The sequence below is a fragment of the Dunckerocampus dactyliophorus genome, chromosome 16, assembly GCF_027744805.1.
Source record: "Dunckerocampus dactyliophorus isolate RoL2022-P2 chromosome 16, RoL_Ddac_1.1, whole genome shotgun sequence".
NCBI lineage: Eukaryota > Metazoa > Chordata > Actinopteri > Syngnathiformes > Syngnathidae > Dunckerocampus > Dunckerocampus dactyliophorus.
In genome coordinates this window covers 12,829,263-12,853,381 of record NC_072834.1, presented here as the reverse complement: position 1 = coordinate 12,853,381, position 24,119 = coordinate 12,829,263, and the positions used below count along the sequence as shown (strand labels likewise).

The window sequence follows — 24,119 nt, the reverse complement described above, 5'->3', positions numbered from 1 at the left end:
ACATTTTCCCTTTGAATCTGTGTTACATCACTATGAAAAACAATCTATAAAAACATTAAAATTCAGATTTTTTTTCAATGTTAAAAAATAAATGCTATTAAATATCCAAAACTATTGCAGTTTTTCATAAGCTATTTCTATGGTGTCTGCCCCAGGGGGGACATGACTGCATGCTATCTGGCAATTGCTATGATCGGCTGTGATGTCCTCAATTCTTTTTACGGCTCTTTGCTAATAGACAGTATTTTTCAGCAATTACCAAAAATACCGAAGGAATTGCTCAGAAGTTTTGCTCCCTTCTGCATAAATAAAGTTGAGTGTTTTCCTTCTTGGAGCTGTGAAAGCAGCTCTATTATCATTCTTCAAAGCGTCTGAAAATGACAACTGACGTGTTCCAACATCAAACGGCTTAAAGAATGCAAATGTACTGGAGTTCTGCAGCTTTGTGATGCAAAGCTCGTGTGTTTTTTTTTCTTTTTTAACAATTTCACACATCTAATGAGTGTTGCATAACACAAACAAAGGGTTGAGGAGTGGGTGCAAAATGGTAATGATGGTAATGATGGCTTTCCAGCAGGAGAAAAGTATTTATTGTGGGCGACAGTTGTTTTGGGATTTTTTTCTAATAATAGCATCACGCATTAGAAAAATAAGCTTTCAACACTGGCGTCCTACACACTCTTATAGACAGCCGGTCAAGGTCAGACGATGAAAAACAAGAGAAAAAAGGAGGCTGATAATGGAGGGACAAAAGAAAAAATCGTATTAAAAGTCCAGTGGTGTCCATGTGTGATTGGAGGCTTTAAATGCGCCCTCCTCCATCTTTCTTCTGTTTGTTTTTCTTCTTTTTCACTGGCTTGCTCTCAGGCTGTGTTTTGCTCTTCTTGGCCGGGCTGGCCTGCGAAGCTGCGGCGTCACCTGCCGGCCGTTTTTGTTTTTTCTTGTTATTTTTTATCTTCTTGTTGTCTCCTTTCAGCGCCGCTGGGCCAGAAGTGTCCACACCTGCTGTTTCTGCTGCCATTGCAGGCTCCAAGACAGGCTGCTCGCGTTTTTTCCTCTTTTTGGTTTCTGGCAGGAAGCCCTTCTGTTTTTTGGCAGGCGGCTGCAGCGGCAGCGTTGGCTGGCTAGCGTCCTTGTCAGGCTTTGTCTTTTCTGCTTTGGGCTTCCTGTGTATGTGGGGAGATAAACAAGATGACTTTGAATGTACCTTCCAAAACCTGATTGGTTTGCAGGGCCCATTTGAAGAAGCTGATGTCATGTCTGATATCATAAAATACTCTTATCAGAGTAGAAGAAGGTCCATTCTTCTTAACACCTAACTTTGGGGCTTTTCTGCGTGGCGTTTACGTGTGCGTTTTTTTTCTGGGTGCTCTGAAGTCCGCCACAATTAAAAACATGCAAGGTACATTTCCAGCCAGTTTCCTTGACAAAGGAGCTGACAGAAGACCTTGTAGATTCTCCACTACGGCACAGATGTGGCTTAAATTTTGAGAACACGTCGCCGTACGTTGTACATGAGACAAGAAAGTACCTTTACCTGTTTTACATACGCAAGCTATAGGCACACTAATGGATGCTGTGCCTCAATTATTTGTCACATGTCTCATCCACTTAAGTATCTCTTGAACTTTACTATGTTCAATAATGCCACTGATTGTAGCGGTAGACACTGCTAGCACAACGCAAACCGCCAACATGGCATCTGTAAAGCTGACGTTGACGGTGCAGTATAAAGAGAAAGTGCTGCTAGTGTTTTTTATTATTATTCTTATTATTATTATTAAATTCAATTAGCTGATTTTACCCCTCATAGATGCAATGATGCAATAGATATTGCAATAGATTAAAAAAATGGCAATAGATGCCTGGTACTCTCTGCAGTTGAGTAAAGCCGCTTGGCATGAGGTTCCTGCCTACAGCACTCACGTGACTCCAAAGTGTTTCATCACATTCCAGTAGGTGTCCTCCAGGGAGCCCGTCTTCTTGAAGGTGAGGTCGTCCGTGAGGGAGTGCAAGACCCTCTTGAGGGGCTCCAGGTCCACGGACACCTTCTATACGGACCACACAACATGTCAGGTTCTTTTTCTTGATTAAAAATCCTCTCACTCTTGGAAATGATGCCAACAACCTGCTGATGGACATGCTTCACGAGGAACTGACAGAGCTCCAGGAGCTTCACCACCTTCTCCCTGAGAACTTTGCTCTCCGTTTGACCTGACAGCTTGAGAGCCTGAAAAGAGAGAGAGAGACAGACATAAAGTGGCCACTTTTCATTAGAACAGTGATTCAAACTGCCAATTAGCGAGTATAAATAAACTATAGTGCTGTTTTGGGAGTCATAGCCTTCATGTTTAAGCTCTGTTTAGTGGCCTTGTTTGGCTATGATATCTGCCTAGCAACAAGTTATACACCTGTGGCTTGACCAGGAAAAAAAAAAATCAAAAGATTTGGTTTCTTCTTTCGGGGTCAAGATAAGGCACATTGTCAACTCACCGTGGCCAACTGAGTCGCCACACTGGCGCAGAGCTCCGCCCACGGAGGACCGCTCATCAGCTGCTGTACTTCCCTGCTCTGCATGGCCCGCAGCACCAACACACACGCCTGGCCCTGTAAGCACACACACGCACACACCAATCTCAACACACTACAATACAGTCCCCATGAAGCAGGACAGAGAGTGCAATCATTTTCCACAGTGAACTTCACTTCTATGCATTTTTAGGGTCAATGCAAGAGTGTTTTTAACACCTTAGAGCTGTGATAAAAAATATAGAACAGCAGACTTCAATTAAAATTGAGTAAGGCCCATTTAAGCATTTTTGGGGGGGGGATGAGAGGGGGACAACAAAAAAAATAGAGACAAGAGACAAGGACAACAGCAGCAACAACAACAATTGTGATAGAACAACAGAAACATACAGGACGACATCAGCAAATAAATGTCTGTGACAACTATAAAGACGAACAAGGACATAAGGACAAAACAATATCAACAACCACAATGACAAAGCTGTCAATGACAATCACACATAATAGCAGTCATGAAATGATGAACTATGATAGTGATCACAATGACAATACTGCATTGAAACAGTCACACATAATTGTAGTAATGAAATGATTATCCATGATAGTGAACAGAATGAAAATTACTGTAATGCACATCATTGTAAAAAGAAAAAAAAAACAAAAAACTATAGTCATACTGCTGATATCACCGTCGCTGTAATAAAACCAACAACATAATTAACACCCTGGATAACTCAGTGAATAATGTGGGGAAGTACGTATGTACTGTAAGTGTGCATATGTACAGGTATCTCTGTATGTGAGGAAGACTTCATATATATATAAAAGGTGCAAGAATGTGTGGGCTTATTTTTAAGTTCAATAAAACAGCACCGGTTTCTGTGAAAAAATAATACGAAATAACAATTTAATAAGTGTCTCTTTGACAGAGCAGTTGCAACCGTACATTCAAGTTTCACATTTTCTTGTTATTGCTGTAGCTGACAGAAGCACTCCACAACTCTGCCATCAGTAAAAGATGCTTTGGTTTGCTCCAATATCCATCCAATCCATAGTGAACACTCACTTGCACGCTGCTATGCTGTAAATTAATGTGCTATGACTCTCGTAGATTTTTCATACCAGACTCTACAGTTTCAGAGCATAGGAGACACAGCGGTTTGGCACTGGATTCTGGAAGAATGAACATATACTGGTCCGTCGACTCATTTTGAAATGTTCAGTTTCCTCGGTCAACTGTTCTTACTTTTGAGCAAGCCATGGCTCTCATTCGTTCTCATTGGCTCATCACAGCGTTTGCTGTCACATAACCGTAGTAACTGAAGTAATTATGCCCGCAAACTGCTGCTACAATCAGTCTGCGAGCGTGATTACATGTTATTATATTTCCCATTCACTTTAACTGGTCATGCGTCCATAAAGGGCCATCACGGGCAGACCGACGTCCAAGATTTGGTGATGGCTGGTGTAGAATATACACTTTAGTACAATTAGGAAGTATAGTTAAGGTTAACAGGGTCTCGCAAGTTTCAACAAGTCAATTAAAATTTTTAAGACCACAATGAATACAATTTATGACCCATTTCACTTCCGTGCTTCATATATGTTTCTATCCACCAGCTTTAACCATCCATCCATCCATCCATCCATCCATTTTCTATGCCGCTTCTCCTCATTGGGGTCGCAGAGGTATGCTGGAGCCTATCCCAGCAGACTTCGGCGAGAGGCGGGGTAGACCCTGGACTGGTCACCAGCCAATCGCAGGGCACATATAGACAAACAACCATTCACACTCACATTCATACCTATGGACAATTTAGAGTCACCAATTAACCTAACATGCATAAGAGAATTTTAGACATTTTAAGTCCTTAAATTGAAATGACAGGATTTTAGACTTTAAGCCCCCGCAGATACCCTGGTTAAATGGTCCTTCAAAGCAAGTGATGGCCTTTTTTCCCACCATTATAGTGCACTCACAGAAATAATTGGGAAACTTCAACCATAGACGAGAATTATTAGAGTACATTACAGTGGAACCTCGGTTAGCATCTGCCCCGATTAGCATGTTTTTCGGTTAACATAAAATATTTACGGCACAATTTTTCCTTGGTTTGCGTGCATTCTCTGGTGAGCGTACAATATGGCACGCGTCTTGTTGTTTTATTAATGCACTGCATGAGTCCATCTGTGTTCTTAATCTATTTTTATCACAAAATGTTCTTCCTTGTTAGCAACCTATTAGTTAGCTAACAAAATAGTAACCGGAACCAGAAGTTACTTTGGCCGCCTATGATGTCATCAGCGGTTGATGCTCACAAATGTTAAAAACATGTTTCACAAATTATAGTTTTACATGCATAAAACAATTCTAAATGCATATAAATGACAAATGAAAGGGGTAAATGAACAATTTAAGGTTACTTTTATCTTCAAGGAGGACGTGACCAAAGGCACAATGTGGCACCAAGCTCAACCACCACCTTCCTGTTTTGCCGTGAGTTATTTCTTGAATTCAATAGTGTTTCTTACCTTCTGTGTCAAAATGCTGGCTCTATTTTGGTTTACTGAGGTGAGAAACACCATTGAAGAAATAACTCACAGCAAAACAAGAAGGTGGTGGGTGGTGTTGATCTCGCTGCCACATCATGTCTTTGGGAAGTAGTCAAGAATCACGTCTTCAATGAAGGTAAAAGTAACCTTAAATGTTCATTTATCCCTTTCATTCATTATTTATATGTATTTATATGCATTTCAAATTGTTTTCTGCATGTAAAACTATATCGTAAAACATGTTTTCTGTTAACATTTCAGTTAGCGCTGATAAATATTTTATAATTTTTTTTCATTAGAAAAATAAACAAATAAATATGTAGCATTTTTACAATCAATATCATTTTGAAATTCTTTTTTTTGTCATTCATTCGATTGTTTTGCAATCTCAGAGGGAGAATAAAAACAGAAATAACTTGTTTTTATTGACTTGAATTTGTTGTTTTTGTCAAAGTAATTTTTAAGTAAATTTCTTTCTCCATAGAAGCAGCAAACTATTCCATCTATTTGTGGTGAATGAAATAGCTACAATATCAAGAACTTTATGTACAATAAACCTAAAAACAGTAAAAAAAAAAAAAAAAAAAAAAAAAAAAATTAAAATCAAATGTAAAAAAAAAAAAAAAAAAGGAAAAATGATAGGTCAGACATTACCTGCTGGTGCTCTCGTACCCCTGATATGATGTTTTGGACTGTCATGTCCAACAGGTGAACACACAAAACCTGCGAGGAACACACACACACACACACACACACACAAGTTGGACTAATGAGTGTCCTCTAAGTTGCAACATCTGTTGTCACAGTGACATCGTGCTTGCTCACCGGGAACCTGTTGAACAAGTCGGTGAACATCTGGGCGGTCAGCGGGCTCTTCCTGCGGCTCATGAAGGAGCCCAGCGCCTCCCTGAAGATAGCCGAGACTCGCTCCACGTCCAGGTTGCCCACGAACCTCAACTAAAAACACAAATGCATGATTGTAGACAACTATAATGCACCATCAAGGACATCTTATTTAGTGCTATAGTCAATATTTGCAGTGATGTACTGCATAGATTTTTATATTTTACAGATCTCGTGTTGGATCTCATTAGTTACATTTACTCTATTTCAGCCATTATGCACTTTATTGCAATGAGGGTACCGAGGATGGACGGATGAACCCTGATGCATTTTTGAGCCACTTTGCCAGGAGATGGGGGAAAAAAAAAGTTGCAAACCATCGACTGAACCTCGTTCCTTAAACATCTTGGTGAGAATCAACTGTGCCACCTCATGTCAAAAAATATCATTAAAATGGATTCCCTCAGACAGAACAATACTCCCTAAAACCTCCACAGGAACGGCTAATTGGCGACAATTGGCGACGGATGTGACTTAAAGTCGTCAAGTGTTAATGGGCACCTCATTTAGAAAGATAGAAGTAGAGAGCATGCAGTGAACATACGTCGGCATCAGCCGGCGCTCCTCGCAGCACTTTGACCACATACAGACAGGCACTGCAAACAAGGCAAATAGATAAAACACACTTTCACCATCTGATGAGGGAAATTAGGTCATTTATTTAGGACAGAAGCTCTACCTGAAGTAGTAGAGGCAGACGGAGGAGTCTGACAATTTCTTCGTTTTCTCCATCAGCTTGTGGAGCAGGTCATGGAGCTCCCCCTGTCTGTCATCAGCAGTCTTGCAGTACACCTTCGACCTGCACAGCTGGTTCCTGAAAATCAAACAACACAAACAAAAATCATGTGGCCTTTGTTCTAGGAGCCGACTGCACAGGCAGACAGGGGCTTGACGTACTTGAAGATGTCCGCAGCCCTGCGGAGAAAGTCCTGCTCCTGCTGCTCGCTGCCTGAGCTCATCCCTCGCTCGATGATTGACAGCAGAGGCTCCACCAGGCCCAAAATCAGAGGGCTTCCCGCCTGACGTGCCACGAACACCTCTACCAGGTCCAACACCTGCAACATCAAGCGTGTTTGCTGAGTCAATTCTCACAGAAATGGATGTTTGGTGCCAAGCTACGCTAAGCTAGCAGTTGCCAGTTACAGTACCTTGATCTTGAAGTCACGCACCAGCGTCTTCTCTTTCTGCAGCTTGGTCTTCTCATCCTTTTTTGCCTGTGTTTTTTTCTTCTGCTCTGAGAAGAGCGCCGACAGGCTCTTGTCCAGCTCCATCATGGCATCATCGTCCAAGTCGTCGTCGTCACTGACGTCCTCCACTGTGGCCTGAACACGTTTAAAGTGAATGCTTTTAAAAATGTGCTTTTTCTATGCAGTGGGCATTATGTCCATAGAATGTTCATGGATAAGGGTTTTTTAGCGCTCCCCTTATGCTTTAGTATGTGTGACAGCCTTATAATTGTATTTTAATTTGCACAGCGCCACTGTTAAAGGGATAGTTCTGATTTTTTGACATGAAGTTGTATGACATCCACATCAGCATTGTAGTCCAATAACAGCGACTTACCCCCCACTTGGTCTCCTAAGTCCAGTTCTGGTCAGATTTCCGTGATGAAGAACATAGTTCCGCTAAGTTGCTGGGGAAAATTAAGTAAAGACTTTGGCTTCTCAAAACAATATGTGTTCAAAAGATGAATACATTTGCATCACAAAAATGCCTCCTCAAAAAAAATCAGACCTCACAAAATGCTTGTCGTTACATATTTGTCTCCCGCCGTATTCCTGCGCACTGTTGCCTGTGCGTTCATGTGTATGTGACAAAGATGGTCGCATCTACTTCCGCGACGGAGCGCCGCGGCCATCTTGTTTGCGTATGTGTTCCACAGCGGAAAAAGATGCGAGTGTCTTCGTCACATTCACATGAACGCACAGGCAGCAGTGCGCAGGAATATGGCGGGAGACGAATATATAACGCGTTTTGTGAGGTCTGATTTTTTTGAGAAGGCATTTTTTGTGATGCAAATGTATTCATCTTTTGAACGCATATTGTTTCGAGAAGCCAAAGTCTTTACTTAATTGAGGTTTTTGTGATGCAAATGTATTAATCTTAACAACGCATATTGCTTTTAGAAGCCAAACTCTTTACTTAATTGTCCCAGGCAACTAAGCTTAACTACGTTCTTCATCACAGAAATCTGACCAGAACTGGACTTCGGAGACCAAGTGGGGGGTAAGTCGCTGTTAATGGACTACAATGCTGATGGGGATGTCATACAACTTCATGTCCAAAAATCCGAACTATCCCTTTAATAAATAGTTTTTAGCACACCAGTGGGGAGTAAATGCAAACTAAGCCTCTAACAACAACACTCACCAAAGCGTTCTTCTGCTGCAACACCTTCATCAACTCCATTTTGAAGTTTTGGTCCACCTCCTGCTCCTCCATTGCTTCATCTTCCTCTTCTTCTGAGTCATCATCTGACGTGTCAGACTCCTCATCCTAGCAGAGGTTTTGTGAACAAAAACGAAAGACAGTTAAAGGTTGAATGGTGACATTTTTAGAAAGAAAAGAATCAGCTACCATCTCTTCATCTTTCTCTTCCTCCGCTTCCTTCCCCAGTTTCTTCTCCTTCTTGGCTTTCTCGCTGTTCTCTACGACGACGAAAGCGCTGTCTTCCTCACTGTCTCGGTTTGGATCCAAAACCTACACCAAACCCCCAAAAACAAATATTTAAGCAAAGACAACATCAACTGTTGTTGTTGTACTGGGCTGTTACTTACATCCAAAACGGCTGCGAGGGCGGCGGCGGTAACATGGGGGCAAATGGAGGCAAAGACAGTTTTGCACACCTGCCTGATGTGTCGACTCGGCTGTGAAAGGAGGGACAGCAGGATATCCACCAGCACCTCCACCCACTCTGGCTCCGCCCCCTCCTGTTCGCTGGCTGTGGCCAGGAAAAAATATCATGCAAAAATATTGTTACGGAAAATATGTTAGCTACTGGATATATTAACAGATGCACTTAATATAGAACACTTTAAATTGGTAGGAAATAAAACGTTGTGCATCCCGGGCCCACATAAGGCAAGCTTCATGCAGAAAAAAAACATCTACAGATAACATGGGAAAAAATTGAGTTTAAAAAAAATTGGGGGAAAACTAAAATAATTAACAATAAATAAAACATCAATCCAAAAAAAAAATGTGATAAATGACTAATTTGAAAATATATCTACACGTACATTGATCAATTATGATAAATAAAAAAAACATATGAATCAAACTAAAATAAAAAAAATCAATACAACAAAAATAATTAAAGGGGACCTATTATGCTTTTCCCTTTTTTTGACCTATAAATGTTGTATTCTCATTTGGAAGTGAGACCTGAAGGCAGTTTTGGACGGCTCTGCACGCTGTGTTTTACAGAGTTTTTTCCAACACCGAGTTCCATTGACATCAATGCAACCTGGACTTCCTTATATGGGCTGCCCTCCCTCTGCTCTGCTTCGCTGTGCTCTGTTCAACTTGTTAGCACATATGGCTCCAAGTAAATGTTTGTTCGGGTGTGCCTAAAGAGGCAAGCATCAGGCAGAAGTGTTTGGAGTTGCTGAATCCCGGCCAGCAAGAGGAAAATATGCTCATCTGTCAATGGCATTTCACACGGGACTGTTTTGTGAACATGGGCCAATATGAAGCTGGACTACCCGCCAAACTGTTGCTAAAGTCCGACGCCTTTCCAACGTCATTTGGTCGTGTTGAAGAGTCAGGAGAGCAAGCTGTAAGTAACAATTTATCAGTGTCCTAACTGTGTTTATTTTGTGTAAGTAATCGGACAAAAGGGGTGCGGCAGCTGTCTGGAAGTCTTTGGGAGCGCTTGGGAGTGTGACCAATCAAACCGTTTGGGCGCGAGGCAGAAAACACTGCAGGAGGAGGTGCAGAGTCTGGAAGATCTAGAAAGCTTTCTGGGAGGGTTACTGTGTGTAGCTGCTCTTAATGAGTCCAAAACTCAATACAAAGGCCCGAACATTTTTATAAAAAATCCCCTTTTAGAAAAAATAAGATAATAATATTGCTACATGTAAAATGATCAATTATGATAAAATAAATCAAACAAATAATAATAAATAAAATATCAATAAAACAAATAATAAATTATAAATAATATAAAAAATACCCATATATCTAAAATTAAGCAATATGAAAATAATAATAATAAAACAAACACCAAATAAAACAAAAATAACACAGATTCGATGATAAACAAATGAATAATAAAAACATCACTACATCAAATTATAATAAAATAATTAAAAACATATCAATGAAAGTAGAATATTCAATAATAATAAATAAATAAAATACCTATGATAGCATTATTCCCTTTATAAGAATACATAGCAATCTATCCTATCCTTTATTTTATTAATTTTTTTACAGGGCAACATTAACTTGTCTTGTATGATGTCTTACCTTGTTTCTTCTTTTTCTTCTTGACCGTCTTCTCCTGGGCCTTGTCCACACAGCTCTGCAGGTCTTTCATAATGTCCAATAGCTCATCTGGAGCCTTTACAACAATAGGCTAATTATTCAGCAGGATTTACTTAAAAAAAAAAAAAAGACATGACTGATGTTGTGTCTGCAGCTACCTTGAAGAGATGCAGGCCGACCAAGAGGAAGAGCTGCTGGAAGGCGCTGGTCTCCGCCGAGTGACCTTTCTTGGATTTCTTCTTCAAGTTCGCCACCGATTGAAGCATGCTGCAAGAAAACACAAACTTTCAAACACTTTTTCCACTTGAAACTTACAAAAAGGGCAGAGCAATGATTGGAGAATGAATAGAGACAGATTGTGTGTGCGATCCGACCTGTCCCAGGCCTGCCTCTGCTCAGGACTGAACGCCTGGACGCTCTGCACAAATTTGGGCTGGCTGAGCAGGACTTGTGCGTACTGGACCAGGTGGTAGATCCACAAGGTGCCATCAGCCGTTACGCCTAGCGTGCGCTTGTGGCTCACTGCCTGGTCTTTTGCTGTGTCGTCAGCCAGAGGCATGTTGTGCATGGAGAGCAGGAGTCTGGGTGATGGAGACATCACAAAGAGAGTTGGGGGGAAAAAAATCATCAACCTCATGATGTTTTTTAAAAAATTATTATTAACCCCATAAGATGGCAGTAGCTGCATTTGAAACATAACGAGCGGTCAGCATCCAACAGCTTTATCTAACTCTTCATGTGCTTTAACATGTTGCTACTCAGAAATCATTTATGCACGTGATAAAGAGAAGTCAAAAGAAAAGTCAAATAATTAATGCGATCGCTTCTCCCAGAAAAGGGTTGTTTTACATCAACATAACTATTTATTTACATTTATATAACACCATGAACTATTTACATTTGGAACTAAACAGTGTGTGCACGCTTGTGTGCTCAACTCCTCCACGCTCTCTCACTTCCTCTCCTTGCTGTAGCTCATTAATACATGCAAAAGATCCATGCCGAGCTCTTAGCAAATGCACTTCTGCCACCTTGTGGCTGTTTATATGGCAGTAGCCAATGAGGTTTTAAGTAGAGATGCAATATGCAAAAACAAGAAGGGGGAGTGAGACAAAAAAAATTTGGAGCTTGTAATTTAAACAAAAAAAAGAAGCCGATTTTGGCTTTTAATGGCCTGTGGTCTTAAACTTTTGATCAGCTGATAAACAGCTTATTTCAGTTTAATTGTTGTTTTCAATAAATTACTTTTTCAAAATGCTTTTTGTCTCACTCCTCCTTCTTGTTTTTGTAATATTGTAGCTCTACTTAAAACCTCATTAAGATCCAAACGTGCAAAATGCAAATTCTAGCAATTTTTCAACTGGTCTTAAGATTTTGATCAGGAGTTTATATTAGTTTTTACATTGCTTCCACCCACATTCCAAAAACATGCATGTTAGACTGGAGACTCTAAATTGTCCATAGGTATGAATGTGAGTGTGAATGGTTGTTTGTCTGTATGTGCCCTGTGATTGGCTGGCGACCAGTTCAGGGTGTACCCCGCCTCTCGCCCAAAGTCAGCTGGGATAGGCTCCAGCATACCCCCGCGACCCTAGTGAGGAAAAGCCGCATAGAAAATGGATGGATGGAGTTTTCACATTAGGGAAATAACAGCCTCTCTTCAATTATCGGCTACTTTGAATTATTGCCCCGTCCTCTTTGCGCTTAAGCTAAATAAATGTTCTGGCAATAATTAGAGCGTTTGCGGTAATAAGAGAATGGCTAAGCTAATCAATACAAAACTAAAGCCGAAGAGACCTCACCCAAAGAAGGAATTGACCAGCACTAGTCTGGTTGAGTCGTCCAGCGGGACATGGAGCGTCTTCTCCGTCTCTGGAACGTCTGCACATGTCTTCTTGGTGCTGAAGAAGGCGTGGAATAAGACAAACCTGCAGAGAAAAAAAAGAAAGCACACAGGATGATGTAATCTTCTTTATGGGCCTAAAATCCTTTGCAAGACTGCAAAGCTTGGCAGAGAGCCCCGAGAGCTCCTAGAGCAAATCTTGACCTGGCCACCTCCATGATGAGCTTTTCGTCCTTCTTCACATGGTGGTTGTCCACAATGGAGGTCAGCCTGGCCAGGATCCACTTCCTCAGGCGGAATGAAGGGTTCCTGATGAGAAAGTGGGCGTAAGTGAGTGATCACGCTTCTTATCCAGTATCACAAGGACCCTCACTGTTCTTGGTCTTGCTGGCGCTCCTTCTGCTTGCGGGTGCTGAAGTTGAGCAGCTGGTCCATCCTTGGGTGCAAAAAGGTGCTCTTTAGCCAGTCCACGTAGCTCCGCAGCGCTGCCGGATGGAGGTGTTGCACCACGCGCCACACGGACGGCACCACCGGGTAGCCCTGGTGAGTGAGCGAGGAGAAACCCACCATCACCGCCAGCTGCTTGTCCGCATCCTTGCAGCCCTCCAGGAATTTGGACACATAAGCGTCCATCTCTGGTGCCAACTTGAAGCGCTCTTGTTTCTGTGCCGGACAAAATTGCATAAGAAATATAAATGAGTATCGTTAAAAACGTTGACATTTTTAACAAATATTTTCAAAATGCCTTTGTATGAGGAATGGCCTCCCCCTTAATTAATGATTTTACCCAAACAGGAGCCTGGTACTCCCTGCATTCGAGTAAGTAAACGCCACTGGTCACGATATGAGAAAGTATTTTATTTTTTATTTGATACTAGAAATTCCCAAAACTTTGATTGGGCAGATTTTATGTAATGATTAACTAAAATGTACATGTTACTAGATAAGTAAAAAAAATACCATTTAATTTGAAAAGTATTACATTTTATTTACAAGTCTTAATGTAAATTAGTAATTTTGAAAAATCTGCCTTCAACTTCAAATGGTGCATTACCTTTCTGTAGGTAGTGTTGTACAGTATCATTACAATAATAATATTTTTTGTTAATCAAAGAACAGTGAAATATATGATTAATGTCAATATGCATTTCTATATTGCTGTTTTTATGTTCCTTTCTTTTTATTGGCTGATGGGACCTTTCAGAGTGAACCTTATGAACCCTGTCTAGCAACAAAGTGACCTCACAAGCAAGGAAAAAGAATCGCAAATCTGTCAAGGTATGATGCTTTCTTTGTTTTATTTTTAATTGTTATGTTTACATGGCTTGTGCAGTAAGTGCTTGGTGACTCAACAAAGTACAGTTGCAAAGTAAAAATGCCAATACCTCTATATATATATAAAATAGTGTTGCAGTAGCATTAATGCGGACTCTATACTAACCTGAGCGGACACAACGTGCTCGCCGTAGTGCATCATCACCTCTCCGTGCAAAACCTCTTCGAGCTGGGCCAAGGACAGGAACGGCAGAGCGCTGCCCAACAGGCGGAAGCTCACGTAGCTGTTCACCAAAAAGGCAGGAGGAACAGGAATGGAACAAATGATGAGATATGGCTATATGGACAATTAATAAATAAATTGATAATGTAATCAATTGGTTTATCTGGCTGTGCTTACTGTGTGGGTCCCGACTGCCGCTTGAACATTCCCTCCACAATGGCTTTATTCCAGAAGAGCTGGAAGCTGTTTTCTTTCAGGGAGAGCTTGAGCAGATCTAGGAAAACTGCTGGGAGGATGCACTCCTTCTTCACAGACTGGGCCGACATCTTCAGAACCTCTGTCAGCCTAAAACAGAACATCTCCTTAATATAAGGACACATTACCACACTAAGTCGGATCTTCTTCTTACTTGGAGATGTTGTCATTGTTGATGATGTTGGAGGAGCCCAGCAGCTTCTTGAGCTTTTTGGGCTTGAGGGTGTGCGGGAAGCGCTCTAGCGCCACCAGCAGCAGCTGCAGCTGCTCCGGGGTCTTGAAGGCCGACGCCAGGTCAGCCTGCAGGGCGCTCAGCAGGACCTCCTCAAACACCTTCTCAGGAACCTGCACACATACACACAAAGTCAACACTCAGGACCCAACATAAGCGTGTGTAAAGTCGTGTTAGGGTGTACCATCACTAGATGATGCCTACCATGCTGGACTTGGCCCCCACTGGGGTCTTTGTAGAGTATTTTATTTCTATTTTGAATTGTGTCATTTATCATTAAGAACCTACATGGAGCGGTCATAATTCCAGTCACCCTATGACAGAGCTATGTTGCGTGCGTGCATGTGTGTGTGCATGGACCACCTCTTCCAATCGTGCCAAAAAAGAAGCGTGTACAGTGTACCAATCGGACCGTGCTTTATATGTGAAGGCCCAGGCATGGTACGATTGGCCTCGAGCGAGTATGCAGTTAGTGTAGTAACATTGTTACCTCAGTGAGAATGTCCATCATGGTCTTGGTGGGCAGGTCCTTCAGATGTTGTTTGTGCTGGCTGAGGTTCTGCAGAAGCTGCACACAACCCAGCACCACCAGAGGCTCCTGCATGGGTGCAACATGCCACCGCTTAGTTCCATCTCCATCACGTGTAAATATTTATTTACCGTAATGTAGTATATAGTGTTGTCTTGGGAGTGTGCTCGGTCAGAAGCAGCACTCCTAATTCTGTTGTACAATAGCAAAAAGAAATTCCTTCATCCGTTCCTTCAGTAATTCATAAGAAACAAGTCTGTGACATGACAATATTTCATAAATGTACATGAAGCAGGTTCTTACTTTACAGAGGCGACCTGACTGATGAAGAGCGAGGACACCAAACAAGCTCCCAAATGCAGCATTTCTGATCAATTTCTGAGGGATGAGCAACGATAACATGTTTGCACATTTTCACATCCATCTTACTGAAAGAAAAAAACAATTACCTTTTTGGCTTTTTGCACATCGTGCTTCTCGTTGATCCTGTCGAGGATATTCTGTAGAGAGAGGTCCTCAAAAGAGCTCAGGAGCTGGAAAAAAAACCCAAACAAATTGTATTATTGTATCTGTAATTAGCGGGCCGATAAATTGTAACATATACATCTACATGTATACATACATATACTGTATATACCGTACACAGACACACAATGTATATATACATACATATATATACATACACTCCTGATCAAAATCTTAAGACCAGTTGAAAAATTGCTAGAATCTGCATTTTGCACATTTGGATCTTAATGAGGCTTTAAGTACAGCTACAATATGCAAAAGCAAGATGGGGAAGTGAGACAAAAAGCTTTTTGAAAAAGTAATTTATTGAAAACAACAATTAAACTGAAATAGGCTGTTTATCAGCTGATCAAAAGTTTAAGACCATCGCTCAAAAAATAACAAAAAACCTCTCCAAACCAGAACAAAAAATGTTCTCAGTAGGACTCAGTAATGAGTAGTTGCACTGTTCTTGTTAATCACTTCAAAAATTGGTTTGGGCGTGCTTGATGCGAGTGTCTCCAGGAGGCTAGAGGGAACATTGCTTTAGCCAGCCAGTTTTAGCCATCAGGAGGGCATGACAGTGTCAAAGATTTTGGCTTTTATAGCCTGTGGTCTTAAACTTTTGATCAGCTGATAAACAGCCTATTTCAGTTTAATTGTTGTTTTCAATCAATTACTTTTTCAAAATGCTTTTTGTCTCACTCCCCCTTCTTGCTTTTGCATATTGTAGCTCTACTTAAAACCTCATTAAGATCAAAATGTGCAAAATGCTAATTCTAGCAATTTTTCAACTGGTCTTATATATACCTGTACACACACTGTACTGTATATACATTTACATACATTAAAAGCTATTGGTATCGGTCTTGAGAGGCTGGAAGTTACTGGTAACTGCTTAAAGAAAAAATATACAGTGCCTCCCTAATTTTATGTGTAAAATGATCACCCACCTGACCCAGAGCCAGGCTGAATCCAGGCCTCGCCATCTCTCGTGTGTGAGCCAGACCATCCACCAGCCTCTTGACCGTATACTCCAGCTCATCCTCCTGTAAACACAGAGGCAGTGGACTCCAGTGACTCCAGTGAAGTAGTAGTCTTTATGGAGTAATTCATGACACACCATTAATGACATCTAATGAGATTCAATACAAGAGCTCTATTTAAAGGAGCCCTATCTGGCACATTTCAGGGGCTTTTAAGATGATATTGGATTTCAGTGGGGCTCCATAGTAGGTTTCTTTTAATAAAGTACTCCATAAATCAAGGTTGGATACAGGGTAAATCTGCATTCTCCTCCTCTTGGCTGAAACTCCGCAGCCTCCTCTAGTGGTGTCCTGATACAACTTTTTGACTTTCGTGACAATACCAATATTGCAGCCTTGAGTATCGGCCGATACCAATGTTGATCTAATATTAGCACCAATCATGCATACTTTTATTGCTTATTTTGTAGCGTGGAATGTTAGCAAACCTCTCCCACATTCCAAAAATATGCATGCTCAGTTAACTGGAGGCTCTAAACTGCCCATAGGCATGAATATGAATGTGAATGGTTGTTTGTCTATATGTGCCCTGCGATTGGCTAGCAACCAGTCCAGGGTGCACACCACCTCTCGCCCAAAGACAGCTGGGATAGGCTCCAGCATACCCACAACCCAAGTGAGGACGAGCGGTATAGAAAATGGCTGGATGGAATGTTAGAAAAGAAGTGATATTACTCAAGCAAAGAACAATAGTCAGCAACAGTAGGTATGAGAAAAACTGACCCATTTACTTATTTATGCATCTGGGGTATCATTTTATCAATAACTGTAGTGGTGGCTACGCATGATGCTGTAAGGCTAGAAGTGCTCAATGAAGCATTTAAACCAAACATTACTCACCACCGACAGGGGCTGGTCATCTTTTCTTTTATACCTAATGACGAATGGCCGCATGGTGGTCTAGTGGTTAGCATGTTGGCCACGGTCACAGTTTGGAGATCGGGAAGACATAGGTTCGATTCTCCGTTGGGCATTCCTGTGTGGAGTTTGCATGTTCTCCCCGTGCGTGCGTTTTCTCCGGGTACTCCGGTTTCCTCCCACATTCCAAAAATGTTAGGTTAATTGGAGACTCTAAAATTGTCCATAAGTATGAATGTGTTTGTGCCCGCCTGTCACCTGGGGGTATCGCAACCCTAATGAGGAGAAGCGGCACAGAAAATGGATGAATGGGACTTCTTGCCCCTTTGCAAATCCCCATGCCGTATTTTTGTGATGCTGCTTCAAATGTGTGATGAGGTTGATTACAGGAAACATGTGCACAAGTTTTGCACTCGAATGTATCATCTTTTTCGGATTTGTACGAAAAATACCGCCACATGGCCGACATCACTCCTACTCCTTGCTATTGTTAACAAGTTAGCACAAGCTGTTGTTTTGATCATCTGGGCTCTATCTGGTCACTGCTGGATAGACATGCTAACAAGGAGTCTGCAATCAACTGCTTGTATCAAAGTGCCAATATTGGAGATTTGAAATGCAGGCCGATATAACCTGATACTCGTTTTTTTGCTGAGATGAGATGAGATTTATATCAGATATAAATATCGGATCAGGAAACCCCTAGCCTCAACGTGGCTAACAATTTCAAGAAAACGATACTGACCTGAACTATCGGTAGGCAAGCGGCAAGTTGCTATACACTGACTTCCCCAGGTTGTGACATGTTATATTCATGAGATTTTGTGGAAAAGCTCCTGAAATTATTGTATCTTGCCTTTCTCAAGATTTAGGATTGGCATACAAATTAAGATAACACACCAACTTCATGATATGGCACTTCCACATTATACAGAACATAATGTACATCTAAAAAGTTGTAAATGTATGACATGCACACACACATTTTTTTTAATGTGTCCTCAAAAGGCTTCACTACACTACCTAAAATAAAGCCTAGAGCTCCGCCAACTATCCTTCATTCAGCTCCAAACAAAGTTTCATCGTTTTGTTTTTCTTGAGCAGGTAGGCTAACCTAGCTTGACGCTGCTGATAAATGTGCCTGTAATGTTAGCACTTTAGCTCACATAGCTGTACTGAGAGCTTTTTCTAATACTTTGATCATGTTACTTAGCATCATGAGTGAGACAGTATGAACTAAACCCACAATAATAAAAAAAAAAACGTCATGCAAAGTGAGTACTGTATTATTATTATGGGAAGTATTAGGCCTGTAAAATGAAAATGTTGACAAACACTGTAAGTTTTAAATTAATACCTAAAACGTGTATGCGTTTTTTGTTTAACAAATAAATTAACCCAAAACAGATTTTCGGTGCAACATGTGTCACCTACGTTGTTGCCGTTTTTCAGGTATTTAATTAGATTTTCCACCGCCCTCAACCGGATCTCCTGGTCCGGTTTGGCCAAGTCCCAGAAGAAGTCGAGGAACTCGCGGTTCTGCTGGAGGATCCCGGCTGTCCGGACCGGCTCGGCTGATTTCACCTGGAGCGCCACCATGTCTGCAGACATCTCACCGCAACATGCTGCTAGCAGCACAGAGGAAAACGTGCATCCTCGAGCAGCATCGGCGCAGTACTTCCGGGTTAGCGAATTTGAACGGTGACAACTTTATTGAGCAAAACGCAACCATGCCCTATATTTCCCGGACACTAACAGTAACAGTAACAGCTTATTCCAAATTTTAAAATTTGCTTTATTAAAAAAAAATTAAAAACCGGCAAGAATATACTGTAACAAAATGTGTTCTAAGAAAATATGTAAAATCAAGTGTATTTACAGTAGATTCTGACTTTTCTATTGTATAAAATAGATGCATCAGTTTTTTTTAACAGACAAGTGCACCAGTATACCGTAACTGTTTAGCTTGCAATGAATTTTCATGTTTTTACAAAGATATTTTATTTTTGAAAAGTATGCAGAAACATCTCTCCTCTCATATTACAAACCCGCATGAAACTTTTCAGGATTAGACAAGTCATTCAAAAGGTTCAAATAGTTTTGAAAAAAAAAAAAACAATCAAACTTTTAGGTCAACAAACTGTGCAATGAGGACACAAGCAGGAAAGTGAATTAAGTGTCAAACGGACACTTAATTCACTTTCCTGCTTGTGTCCTCATTGCACATAACCCTCAATAAGAGGTGGCGCAAACACAGGCCACAGCAGCATACACCTAACATCAACGTTATCTTGCCATAAAAAGATCCTCTCTAATTAAAATTTGATGTAAACGCAGTCACCTCCCAGCAATCAGAGGGCGACAGAGAACGTCCAAAAGCATCAGGGATTATTCGACAGGAGCAGCCAGCACAGCGTCCAGGGCGCTCTGAGCGTCGCTGAGCTGCTGCTGCAGCCTTTGCTTCATGGCCTCGTTCTGGGCCTTCTTCAGCATGTCCTGCATGTCCTTGATGGCTGCCCGGTAACCGGGAGCATTGTGAAACACTCGGATGGCCTTGTCTCCGCTGCACACCAAGAAGCGACCGTTGACGTCAAACCTGAGGTCTGTGATCTCTTGGCTGTGCACGCTGAGCAGCTGCTCCTCCAGCTCGCCGGTGGATGCGCTGTACATGGCCACGTTACAGCCGTCGCTGATGGCCACCACCCGGCCGTCAGGGGACAACGCCGCTCGGCTGCCATCGGACGACTTGCAGGGAACAGTCCTGAGGAGGTAAGGATCCTGCTGCTGTTTGTACTCCACATTCGTATTCCACAGCTTCCACGTTCCGTCTTTAGACACAGTCACCATTCTGAAATCATAAGAAGCAGCAGTCAGAGCAGTCTTAAAAAAGCATGTCATTTAAATGTCCCAAATATGCAAAACTGACTTTTTACTGATGTTCTAACAGTAATAAGGCTACTTTGTTCACACTGCAAGTCAATTCAAGGTTTGTTTTCTCATGCGTAACCTTTATCTGATTTTTTTCATGTCAGTGTGAACAGTACAATTCTGTTATTTTCAAATGCGACTCAGGCCTCTTTTGTATGGATATGTAACTCCCCTATGTACCCGATGCCACTACAGTCTAAACGTTCGGGTCCCGTATATCCGACCTATACGTCATCGAGAGGCATGAGCATCGGAACCACCTCCAAAAGCAGGGTTATGAAGAGACTGTTCTGACCTCCTAATATCTTGGTTGGTGGGCTGACCATTCTTTACAGTGCTGGCACTGCAATTGCTTGTATCTACTCATTTTTAATATTAAACTGTTAAACCCTACTTTTGGCTCATAGCCTTAGCTAGTTGTCCTCCTGGTCCCACTCCTTAATGTTAAGTCGTTGTCTGTGATATATGGCATCTATTATGTTACAGTGTTAGTGTATATGTAAAAAGTGGATAAAGTGCACAATAGTGCTTCTTGGAGACACACTGTCGGAGACAGGTGTGGGCATACACAGTTCATTAACATAAAAGCCACACAAACGGCGTGTTCCCACTAGGAATTCTATACTACGGTATATTTTGGCAAGCACATTTCCAATTCACTATTGTTGACTTATTGGACTTATTTCATATGGTTCAAAAATACTACAATACGGCCTTTAACTGTGAAAGCAGAGGGATTTTATTTTATTTGTTTTTACCTTTGAGAGTCATTGGAGAAGGCAAACGCGTGGACTCCCGCCGAGTGACCCTTCAGCTCGAAGGCTCGTGTCACCTCCTTGAACTCGCCCGTCTTGCTGAAGCACACTTCCCACACCTTGACGTCAGGCGTGAAGCCGCAGGATGCCACAAACCTGAGTACGGGAGAAAATGAGCAGAACAGGGGAGGTCGTCATGAAGCAATACAAGTAACCTGTAATAAGTAACACTGCCAGAGGATGGCCGTAACTAACCTGCCACAAGGGGAAACAGCAGCATAGGAATTGGTCATCTGGTTAGTGTTGATAGAGGCCAGTATTTCTCCTTTCAGGTCCCAAATGTTGATGCTGGTGTCGGTGGAGGCACTCATGATGAACCTGCCTGCAGGAAATGAGACAGTCAGCAGGTACATTTCAATATCACATACACATCCAGCCATCTTCTTTGTCGCTTTATCCTCACTAGGGTCGCGAGGGTAGGCTGGAGCCTCTCCCAACTGACTTTGGGCAAGAAGCAGGGCACACCCTGGACTGGTCCCCAATCGCAGGGCACATATAGTCACATTCACACTCAAATTCATACCTATGCACAATTTAGAGCTGCCAATTAACCTCACATGCATTTTTGTAATGTGGAAGGGAAAACAGAGTACCTGGAGAAAACACACAAATGCACAAGGAGAACATGCAAACTCCACACAGAGATGCCCAACGGAGATTTGAACCCGGCTCTGTGGCCAACGTGATGAACACACGTATAGTATTTAAATATTGTCTTGCGTTTACCAGTCTCTGCGATGCCAATGTTGAGGATGCTGGCTTTGTGCCTGGACGGGAAGTCCTCTGAGGCCCCTTTGAAGCTCATAGAGCCGTCCTCCTTCTTGCTCATCTTGAAGACTCGCATCGTGTCCCCGTTGGCGATCCAGGTGATAAACGCCCTGGAGTCCGGGCTGAAACGAACCAGCGTGGCGTGGTCCAGCTCCACGTTGGCCCGCAGACACTTGTGCTCCCGCTCCAGGAAGTCTCTGGTGCTCCAGATCCGCACAGTGCGGTCGTCGGCACAGGACGCCAAGTACTTGCCATTGCTGCTGAAATCGAGGCACGTCACATTGCCGCTGTGGCCCTAAAGGACGCAAACAAGTTTACTTGACTAACCACAATAATAAACAGGATACTCAAGTAAATACTCTGCATGTTTTACGGCTGTTAAGGTTACCTTAAGTGAGGCTGCCAACAGAGGGTGGTTGAAGTTGTGTTGTGAAGGTTTTTCTTTACGACTGCGTTGTTGCTTGTCCTGCTTTAGTTTCTTGGCCGCAGCAGCCTTTGCGACACTGCCTTCAGCTGGAAGACCAAACACACACACAGCAGGCCTTAGACTTGTGACTTATTTCTCCATGAAACAAGGAAAGTGGTGGAGGTGATCGCCAATACAGGAATACAGTTGTAATTTTGTTCCGGACCCGATTGTGATAAATGAATTTCTGCTAAGTTGGATTCAATAATAATAAATGGAATATTTTCATAGTCAGAGCATAGATAACCTGCTTATGACTTTCTAAATAAGATTTTTACCATTATTAGAGCCCTGTAGACATGAAATAATACCCCTATAGTAGAGCCCGACTGATATGAGATCTTTGGGGTTGATGCAGATACCGATATTGGTAGCTAAAAAAAAAGCTGATATCCGATATATCGGCCAATATCTGATATACTGGCTTATAACCAATATATGAAATAAGAGCATTGATATACACAGGATATTCTTCCGCTCTGCCTGTGAAATTAAAATATATGCATTTAGTGCATTTTGGTAATTAGCCTAGAATTTGATGCTATAGTTCACCATTTTAAAATAAAAACAAATGGCTGCATTCAACTCAAAGTGTTAACACATCAGCTAATGTGAGGTGTTTTTAAAATAATACATTGTTTTATAAAAGGTTTGCTCACAAAAGCACCTTTCCAATATAAATTTGTCATATTGACTCGCTATTGAAAAGTTCTATCTGCAGGCACTGAGTCTTTGCAAACAGCGCAAAAATGAGGATTTTTTTTTTTTACAGTGTAAAAGTTTGCATGTACAGTGGAGGCGGGCGATAATGTAAATGTTGGTATCAATTCAATCCCAAATATACACTGTATAGGACCAGTATTGCCAATAACAGTAACTTATTGCATGGCTTTCGGATTTTGCCTTTAATGTGTCGACCATGATGATGCAATTACAATAAAATATAGGACAGGGCAATTTTAGGAAAAAAAAATATTTATCAACACACTTATTTGTGCATGCGTTATGCCCTTCAAAGTCCAAAACATGAAAATAAAGAGACGATAACTGAAAATATCAATGTATCGATCCCATACGAAGGGTGATATCAACCCTTCTCGGCATTTGCCCCAATTGGCTCTCATTCAAAGCCTTTGTTTTTATGCACTCCAAAGTCCAAACCATGAAGATAAAGACACGATAACTGACAATATAAAAATTATCAATCCGATACTGATATTACCCTTCGTATGGATAATACCGGCATTTTCCCCATCCTAAACCGACAGGTCACATGTCAGTTTTCTGTCAATTCGCCTGTGTAGTGGTAAGTTTTTCCTTAGTTTCCCCAACCAGCTGCGTAATTGTGCATCTATGTGGACGCAACAACGCAGTGTATCGTCCCATATATAGCTGTCAAAAATAAATGTAGTTAACAGAGACTCGAAAGACTCCATGTATGCAGTTGATAACTCGCTCACGTCACCACTAAGGCAAGCTAGCCTATCAAAATGCTAGCTCACTAGCATGGCATGGCTCTTACCGGCACACTCGCCCGTCTGCTCTGCTTCCTCTTGTAGCTCTTCTTTCCGTTTCCCCACGGCGAAAGCCACCAAAATCACCAGGGCGCCTAGTAACAAAGTCAACGCTATCAATGCGATCACCTCCATCTCTTGGCGCTTTCTGTCTGCCACGTAATTTGATTCCAGCCGCTAACGTCTCTGGGATCTTTATTGACTTACTGTTGGCTGTCGGCGGCGTTTAAGCGTCACGGCGCGTTGTCGCCACCTGTAGGCCTGGCGGGTACGTTCACGGCAACTATTGAGATGAGCTGCAATAATGCATACCGAATTTGGTTTCTTGTCTATTTATGTAGATAATAGAAACTTTGCAGAATTAGTAGAAAAATGTATTACTTTATATAC

General features: G+C 41.8%; 2 protein-coding genes across 3 annotated transcripts; both read right to left on the bottom strand.

The window, feature by feature from the left end:
- Window positions 1-567: 567 nt before the first annotated feature.
- Window positions 568-18,914, bottom strand: mybbp1a (MYB binding protein (P160) 1a). 2 transcript variants are annotated; one of them, XM_054754887.1, is made up of 27 exons: window positions 18,673-18,914; window positions 16,288-16,383; window positions 15,280-15,363; window positions 15,134-15,208; window positions 14,792-14,899; window positions 14,224-14,414; window positions 13,992-14,159; window positions 13,758-13,875; window positions 12,690-12,979; window positions 12,521-12,625; window positions 12,276-12,401; window positions 10,848-11,054; window positions 10,632-10,740; window positions 10,456-10,549; window positions 8,763-8,926; window positions 8,563-8,685; window positions 8,356-8,481; window positions 7,134-7,307; window positions 6,883-7,040; window positions 6,665-6,799; window positions 6,530-6,581; window positions 5,908-6,039; window positions 5,737-5,805; window positions 2,494-2,607; window positions 2,126-2,230; window positions 1,927-2,051; window positions 568-1,166 (listed from the first exon to the last, which is right to left on the bottom strand). In XM_054754887.1, the coding sequence occupies exons 1-27, from the start codon at window positions 18,847-18,849 to the stop codon at window positions 803-805; spliced, it is 3,789 nt and encodes a 1,262-aa protein (XP_054610862.1). In that variant the 5' UTR covers window positions 18,850-18,914; the 3' UTR covers window positions 568-802. The 2 variants fall into 2 exon arrangements, with proteins under 2 accessions (XP_054610862.1, XP_054610863.1); XM_054754888.1 differs by having other exon boundaries at window positions 2,129-2,230.
- Window positions 18,915-19,037: 123 nt separating this feature from the next.
- tbl2 (transducin beta like 2) lies at window positions 19,038-23,940 on the bottom strand. Its single transcript, XM_054755353.1, has 6 exons — window positions 23,738-23,940; window positions 22,138-22,262; window positions 21,708-22,044; window positions 21,177-21,303; window positions 20,925-21,077; window positions 19,038-20,086 (listed from the first exon to the last, which is right to left on the bottom strand). The coding sequence occupies exons 1-6, from the start codon at window positions 23,862-23,864 to the stop codon at window positions 19,627-19,629; spliced, it is 1,329 nt and encodes a 442-aa protein (XP_054611328.1). The 5' UTR covers window positions 23,865-23,940; the 3' UTR covers window positions 19,038-19,626.
- Between the last annotated feature and the right edge of the window lie 179 nt (window positions 23,941-24,119).